This window comes from Phoenix dactylifera, chromosome 4 (genome assembly GCF_051530095.1).
Source record: "Phoenix dactylifera cultivar Ajwa chromosome 4, Ajwa_hap1_PhDact_Kaust_v1.1, whole genome shotgun sequence".
NCBI classification, from domain to species: Eukaryota; Viridiplantae; Streptophyta; class Magnoliopsida; order Arecales; family Arecaceae; genus Phoenix; species Phoenix dactylifera.
Window position 1 is genome coordinate 3,575,211 of NC_143193.1, and position 8,050 is coordinate 3,583,260.

The following is an 8,050-nucleotide window of genomic DNA, read 5'->3' on the forward strand; positions in this document are numbered from 1 at the left end:
GGAGAATCCCATTAGTTATATGTCATGACGTGTTTGTTCTTATTGTTAACAATTAAAAAGATTATAATATTTGGTAACATTATAGTTGGCGTCCGCATAGATTTTTTATGCGCTTAACGGGTCCGGAATTCTGGATCCGTCAACTTTCTTTCCGTTACGTGGATCACGGTTTTGTTCTCATCTGTTCCCAGTTCATTACGTAGGCGGATGACTCACGGTACAAATAGGGGCAAAATGGAGTTTTCCATCGGCCTCTCCTTTCCTTCTTAGCGGTACGCTGAAACCCTAACCGAAATTCCCATCACTCGGCCATCCCAAATTCTCGATTTCTCCCAAAGTTCCCGGCTTTCTGTCCTAATTCCTCTCCTTCGCCGATCCAGTTTCGTGCGAATGCTACCCTGAGAAGCACCATGAACTGCGAGACTTGCCAGCTTAAGGAACTGGTGAGACGACCCTATCCCTCCAACCTAATTCGTGTCAAGATATTTTCTGCTCTTACGACCAATTCTTCAATCAAGTCAAATTTTTGTTTGCTTTTGGTGTAAAATTTCTTAGTTATTTTAGGAGATGCAGATATTGTGGTTATTGGGGTTTTAGGTTTAAGTTTTTTAGTATTTCTATGCTCAGTTTTTTAAACCAGTTGTATGATCTTTAAATATAGGTGGTGGAACCATTAGAGATACGGGATGTGTTGCGCTGTAAGTTCACTTATTTCTTGTGCTTGTTTAGATGGACTTATGCTTCTCATCTAAGAGGACCGATTAAGAAAATGAATTACATATATTTGCTTCTAGTCTTGGTACCTATTCGGATTTATTAGAGTGTGGGTGCTGATGATGGTAGCGGATTTTACTAATTGATGGAAACCATGTACATGCGGAATCTATTCATTAAGAAATTTTTCTGCATCTGTGTGTTGGATTTTGTTTGGTGGTATCAAGATCCATAGGTGTATAAAGGACATCTACATAAACTATCTAACTTATGGTGCGTTTTTGTATCAAGTAAACTTGAATCAATAGTTATATATTAGCTGCGAGGGTGTTAATCATTAATCTGTTGTCCTTGTTAAATCAGGTAATAATATTTTATCGAGTTCCTTTCATATTGCTGCTTGCACGAATTCAATTTATGAAAATTCTGCTGTCTCAAATGTTAAATTACTGTAACTTTATTAGTTGAGAGACATGATGACATTCATATATCCCCCAAAAAATTTAAGGATATTCTATTGTATAGCATTGCCCGGTTTAGCACATTTCATATATCTATAAATTTTTTCTGAGATTTCTTTAATTTATTCTATGTTCAATAGTACATACTGCTTATTAAAATAGGGAAATACCATGTTGCTTTCTTCTACTTGATGTAACTTGTTTTCAGTGATTGACACTACTGACAACTGCTATGCACATTCTGTGCATGTAAGGGAGATCACGGAAGGCTGTGAACCCCCATTTGTTATAATAGTTCCTCTGTTAAAAATCTTGGTAAATGCACCTTAGCTGTTGCACTTCTTCTACTCTCTCTCTCTTTTCGGATTCGGGGGTGAGAGAGAGAGAGAGAGAGAGAGAGAGAGAGAGAGAGAGAGAGAGAGAGAGAAGTGTATTTATTAAAGATGGGACTGCCTACAAACATTTGGGGAGTATAGATATGCAGAGTTGGTCATGTTAGGGAATATCAGTTATAATTGTAGGGATGGTGGTGTAAGTTAGGTATCATGTGCCTCTCTTGCTTTGATGATAAATGAAGTTCTTGTCCAATAAATTTGTTGGACCATTAAACCCTTCCAAAGAATCGCTCTCTGTATCTTCTTCAGGCTACTAATGAAGTACATGCAATCAGAGTTCCTAGACATGCAGTAGCCTTGTTGTCTAGTTTGTTAGTTCAATCAGTCAGCATTGTCAATAATCTTTTTATAAAAAAATAATTAAGAAAAACAAAGGAAAATACAGTCTGCTGTGGAAATTTAACTGCCCATTTTTTGTCTTTAAGCATACCATGGCCAAGTTTATTGGTGAAGATGAGATAAAGTAAAAAGAGCAAACTGAATGCAAATATTCGTCCATAATCGAATTAATGAAATTGTTGCTTGTCGCTTTTCCCAAACTTTAATGTTCTTCTAATATATGTTTAACAGTCATCAGACCATTTGATGGTTGGATATAGCTCCAGACTTTCAATCCTCTAGAAATTTTAAGATGGGTGCTTGTTCGTAGATTGGCGAGATAACTGAGTAAGCTGGATCCAGTCATAGTGTTAATAGAATTTAAGAAACAGTGTTGCATCGACCTTTTATCTCCATGATGGGATTTAAGAAAGAGTGTTGGCATCCACTTTTCATCTCCATGAGTGAGAAGATAGAGGAAAGTAAAGAAAGCTACAAAATCTCTTCTCGCTTCCTCGTTCCTTCTTCTCCTTACTGAGTCTAATTTTTTAACTTCGTGATTCTAAAATCAAAGAGGAAATCTTTGGAAGAGAGGTTTGAGGTGAACGAGGAAGATGATCAGATAATGGGAACAAACTAGAATAGGTTCACCGTTGTTTAGATTTAATTTCATCATGTTTTAGCTGCAAGTTTGTGCCTGAGGATTATGTGGCATTTGAAGGAAACACCTAAGCTGGCTAGACAAATTTCTAAGAGCTTCTATGGTTTTATTATTGAGTATATGGCACACATTGAGTACATGGCACATGTAAGGTGTTTACTTTCATCATATATAATTTCTGTTTCTTGTTTTTTCCATATAAGTTTTGTCAGTGGCATTCAAGATTTTAAATAATGGCATTATAATTGTTATTATGACTGTGATGATGGTTTTGGTGCCGCTGGGTATGTTATATATATAATTGTAGGGGGAAAAGATAATGATCATTATAACGGGTTATCTAGTGTTAAGAATATGAGCCTTGGTGCAGTGGTAAGAGGAGATCAAATTTGTACAAATAGATTACTTTTCATCAAGAGAAGAGGAATGTCAAGATACGTGGATTGCAAGGTGATATGAGGAGAGTTTAACTACACAACAAGGGTTACTAATTTTAGATATGCATACTAAGTACAAGAAGAGGGTGAGCCTAGCACAATGACAAGATTGCTTCATTGGCTTGGAGCTCATGCGTTCGAAACAGAGAAACGATATCTTTGCATATGGAGATAAGTCTACGTACATCTTACCCTTCTCAGAACTTGTAATGGCTGGAGCCTCATGCACTGGGCTATTCTTTTATGTATTTAGTGCAAGAAGAAAGGAAAGGAAATTAATAAATACTCAATGATAAATGGGAGAATTTAAAAGAGGAAAATGTTATATCTTTTAGGGATAAATTATTAAAAGAGGGAAACTGGAATTTAAGGACTGAATTGAATAAAATGTGGGACCAAATGGCCAGCTGCATTAAGAGGGTAGCTAAATATGTTTTTGGGGAGACAAAGGGAAAAGGTATATGCATAAAAAAAACTTGGTGTTGGAATAATGTGGTACAAGAGGCAATAAAAACAAAATGGATTTGCTTTAAATAATGGTAAAAACAAATAATGTTGACGATTTCATAAGATATTAGGAAGTTTACAAATAGCTAAATCTGGAGAAAGGAAAACTAAAAATAGTGATGAAATTAGATGTATTAAAAATGAGAATGATAAGATCTTAGCGAAAGATGTGGAAATTAAAGAAAGATCGAGATATTATTTCTTAAATTTGTTAAATGAAGATTCTACTAAAGAAATCTTATATCTCTACATATAGTACATATCTGCTTATATGCAAATGTACATTTAGAGAGAGAGAGAGATAGAGATAGAGAGAGAGTTGGACTATGCACCTGATGAAATCCATGATAGTGGAGTTCAACAACTTTTTAACTATAGATTGTGGCATGAACTTCCCTTGATTTGCTCGAAGTGTCAACACTGATTGCCTGCAATAATTCTCTCTGTTGAAATCCATATGCATTGTTGTTAGGATATAGAAAGATGTGCATGTTTTATGCCTTAAGGGATACAAAAATTGATTGCAAATTTGGTTGGCTGCAAGTGAATATTGGCTATTTTCTTGATCTATGTAAGTCATTCTTTGGCTATTGTTAATGGCACTGAATGCTATTGGAAACAGTGAGCCAGTCTCTATGGACATGTGAAAGTGATCTTAGCTAAGGTGTTACAATGCTTGATTAACAACCATATCATAATATGCAATATGTACGTCGATGAATTGCTTTTTAGAACTTAATAAAAAGCAAACAGTGTCGTTGTTGTCTAGCTGTGAAAAAGTCTTTTGTATCATTACTTATTTTGCACTTAGATATGGCACTATTTTGATGCTTATAACTCAACTTTCAAGAAGCAAGTTTTTTCTTTGGCTGTGCACCTATGGAAAATTCTTAGCATCATGATGGATGTTAAAATTGTAATATGCGACTGATAACATTTTATCTTCAATTGGATCTTGTTTTGTTGCTGAAGTTGTTAATTTGCACATCTAATTGGATTTACTCAAATGCATTTTACAGCTTCTAATTAGTTGAAATGCATTTCTACCTCTTTAACTATGTAGAGATTGGTGCAGGCATATTGCATACAATTGTATTCCATAGAGCATTAGGTCTTGTGCGGCCAAAAGACGTTGACTGTGAACTCTTTGACATTACTTATGTGAGTGATACTTGATCTTTGAAGCTACATAAGCTGTGTTATATTTTCGGTAGAATTTACTTACTTCTAATTGTCATTCTAATACAAATGCTTCCAGGGAAATAGGATGTCATCATGTTTAAGCAAAGAAATCCCTATTAGCAATGAATAACTGGTTGCATTTTGATACAATGGCCATTGCTAATTATTGCATATGGAGTTATGCAAATATTGCATTTCCTATGTTTCATGACTGGTCATATTTCTGGATTGTTGTAGTTAATGTTTTGTATTATCTTAGTTAATGTAATTTGATCTAAGTCTGTAACTGATCATATGCCATTCACTGATCCATTGAGTGCAACAAGATCGGTTTCTTCGAGTGGACTGTACTACATCCTGATGGTCCTACCCTAGATGCTTTGGAATTGATTTTAAATTGGGGCAATCAGAATGTGGAATAATATGTTAGAGGTTGATCAAGAAGATGTTAGGATGTGATCCAACAAGGATTTGGATGGTGCATGAATTTGGTGCATCTGTATCAAGAATATCAGAGGTTGTACACATATTTGACTCTATTCTTTTTAATGGTATAGCAGCAGTCTATTTTCCTATTTTTTTTCTTAGCAACATCTGTGGCTCACATGCCATGCAAATCAAGTAATACCAGCAATTGTAGTTTTAAGAGGAAAGCATGCATGCTCTATATCTTCTCGTGAATTGAGAGCCATGAGAAAGAGGCATGTAATATGCCATTCTGTGCTATTGGGCTTAAATGACAGCATGCCTGTTTTCTCTCTGTTTTACAGCATAACGAATCCATTATGTTCTAGGTTTTGTGATGCCTCGGCAAAATATGTTCTGTAGTGCATGATATTTTTGCTGTTAAAAGACAGCAAATTTGATATCTTGCAGTTTCATTGGGGTCTGAATGTTCTTTGTCTATGTTGAAGGTTGACATCTTACCTTATCTTCAAATTGGGTACTTTTTCTTTTTAAGTCCTGTTGTTATTATCTTGTGCAAACCTAATTCCTTCTTACTGTACAGGTACAATGTGGAGATGCTGAGTTAGAAAGAAAAATAGATGAAAAGATTAACCTGTTTATTGGTTGGGTAGAGAAACATCCAAACAAAAAAAGCCAGGTTTGTTCTTTTTATTTAGTTTATAATATATAGCTATACCATTATGATCCAAGCATCCTGTTATCACATTTTTGTCCCTCGGATTATTGGCAGGTCACTAGGGAAAGTGTGCCGTACTACTTATGCTGTTCTAAATATCGGTCTCTTTCTTTGGATTGATGTTGATTCCTTTTACATTTCTAACAACGCATTGCAATGTATGAGTCTATTCCTAATGTTAATTATGTTTCCAGTATACTTCCTATCAACCATCTATTTGGTTGCTCTGCAGACAATGTTCCTTCGTCATCATGTTTGTAAAGAAAGTAGTCTGTGGCATAGTGAAATGTTGTCTCTCTTATAGTATATTTAAGTTCTACCAATGGGGAACTAGGTCTCCAATTGGGTGACACGTGTGTTAACAATGCCTTGGAGAAGCATTTCATCTGATTAGTCAATAAATTAGTGTTGTTCTTTTTTAATTATGTATGGTATCAACGGTGCAGGTATGCTTATCCTTCTATGAGGTCAGGAACAAGCAAGCAACATGGATGTTCAGTAACAAAACTGAGCGCCTTTATTGGGAGCAATGGTATATTAATTTACATGTAGTAAACACCAAAACACATGGCAAATCTCATAATTCTAAAGCACCCATAAACCCTGGAGGTAAGACTGCTTTTCCATGAATTTGTTTTGTTATTGCCATTGTTCTAGTCCTCTTCTCATTATCAGGTACTGCTCTTTCATATTATTGTGATCTCAGATAATGCACCGGAAGAAAGCAGTTCTAGACGTGCTTCCTTGGAGTCAGCACTCCGTGAAGTCTTGTTTCAAATCATAAAATTTGTCAATGAGAAGAAAGACCATATTCCATCTGTAACGAATTCTGAAGTTATATCATTTCCATATGAAATCACGACCCCAAGGTGTGTCTCATTTATTACAAGAACCACAGGTGTAAGAGGCCCCTGGTGCCTCCTAAGTTCATATGCATCCTGTTTTGACTTCGCTTAACCAAGTATATTTTGTGAAGAAAGTTCTACATATATCTGGATCTCCAGGTGACACCTTTTCCTTCGACGTGTTGCACAGCTCATCAGATTCTTCCTTTGGGTGGCACACTGATGTCCTCAAGAGAATGCTGCAGACTGGGCATCCTTCCATGCTCAGCTAACTGTATGATCTTTTGAAGTGTAAGCTCCACATCACCTTCAAGTCTGCAGCTTGTCTGCAATTACTTTCTTCTCATAATGTTTACTCATATCAAGCAAGCTGTTATTGGCTTCAAACAAGACTGGGATAGCATTAATATCAGCTTCATATCTGAACCCAGGATTTTGTAAGATGTGATGGCGAAGATGAACTTCGATGCAATCTTTTGTAGGTTATGTTGTACATAGCCTTTTGTTGAACCTTGTGTATATTTGTTGTGCATGGGTATTCCTAACTATGAATGAGATAAACTTGTACACATCAGAATGCAAATATTTTCTTTCCTCATAAATGCCGACAATTTAAAAATACCTAGGAACCCCAAACATGTTAACTCTTTATTCTTTACTTGTATGATCTCTGTGCTCAATGTTAAATATTGTTTGTGAGATTCCTGCTATTTGTTATAGAGTTGTTGTTGTTCAACTGATATTTGTAGAAAAGTTGGTTTCCTACAGTACGATACTTATTTAGATTTGCATTTGTTTCTCTATTATCCCAAACCACCAGTTCTCATCACCTTATGGTTTATGTTTTCGCTTTATTTCGTATTTTCTCACAAGCCATGCAGCAGGCAATTTATATATATGATAAGCAGCATGAAGACCAATGGTGCCAGCCAAATTATCGTGAACGATCACAGGCGAGATCTTGCACCATCATACTCAGTTTTCTGAGGATTAAAGGAAATAGTTGCTAATATGTCTATTAAACCTAAGCTGAAATTAACGAGTTACTGACCTCGAGGGCTTTGCATAACTGAGAAGTCCAGTTTGATGGTGGTTAATAATGGATTATGCCCATGTTAATGCTCAATTAGTTTTGGATTGTCATGTCCTGTGTTAGTAAAAGTGGCAGTATATTCATTAGATAATGTCAGCTGTCTTCTCTTACGATAGTGATAGTTTTACAAGCATTGAGGTAGATTTTTTGGTCAAGTACAAGGCAAGCGACAACAAAGACAGATTGAAAAGCTGGACAACTTATTCTGCACTAATTAGCTGTTTGGAATGCTGTTATTGGAATTTTGGCAAGCTTAGACTGATTATAGGAGTATCAGTATATGCGGTGCCCTG

The 8,050-nt window shown here is 35.8% G+C and overlaps 1 protein-coding gene across 5 annotated transcripts; it reads left to right on the top strand.

The window, feature by feature from the left end:
• The first annotated feature begins 201 nt into the window (after positions 1-201).
• Positions 202-7,266, top strand: LOC103696407 (autophagy-related protein 101-like). Of its 5 annotated transcripts, XM_039133355.3 has the most exons (8): positions 202-443; positions 662-698; positions 4,569-4,654; positions 5,685-5,780; positions 6,266-6,428; positions 6,526-6,688; positions 6,855-6,955; positions 7,096-7,266. In XM_039133355.3, exons 1-7 carry the CDS (start codon positions 411-413, stop codon positions 6,934-6,936), a joined length of 660 nt encoding a protein of 219 aa, XP_038989283.2. In that variant the 5' UTR covers positions 202-410; the 3' UTR covers positions 6,937-6,955; positions 7,096-7,266. The 5 variants fall into 5 exon arrangements, with proteins under 5 accessions (XP_038989283.2, XP_038989284.2, XP_038989282.2 ...); XM_039133356.3 differs by having other exon boundaries at positions 6,824-7,266; XM_039133354.3 differs by having other exon boundaries at positions 6,855-7,266.
• Positions 7,267-8,050: the final 784 nt, after the last annotated feature.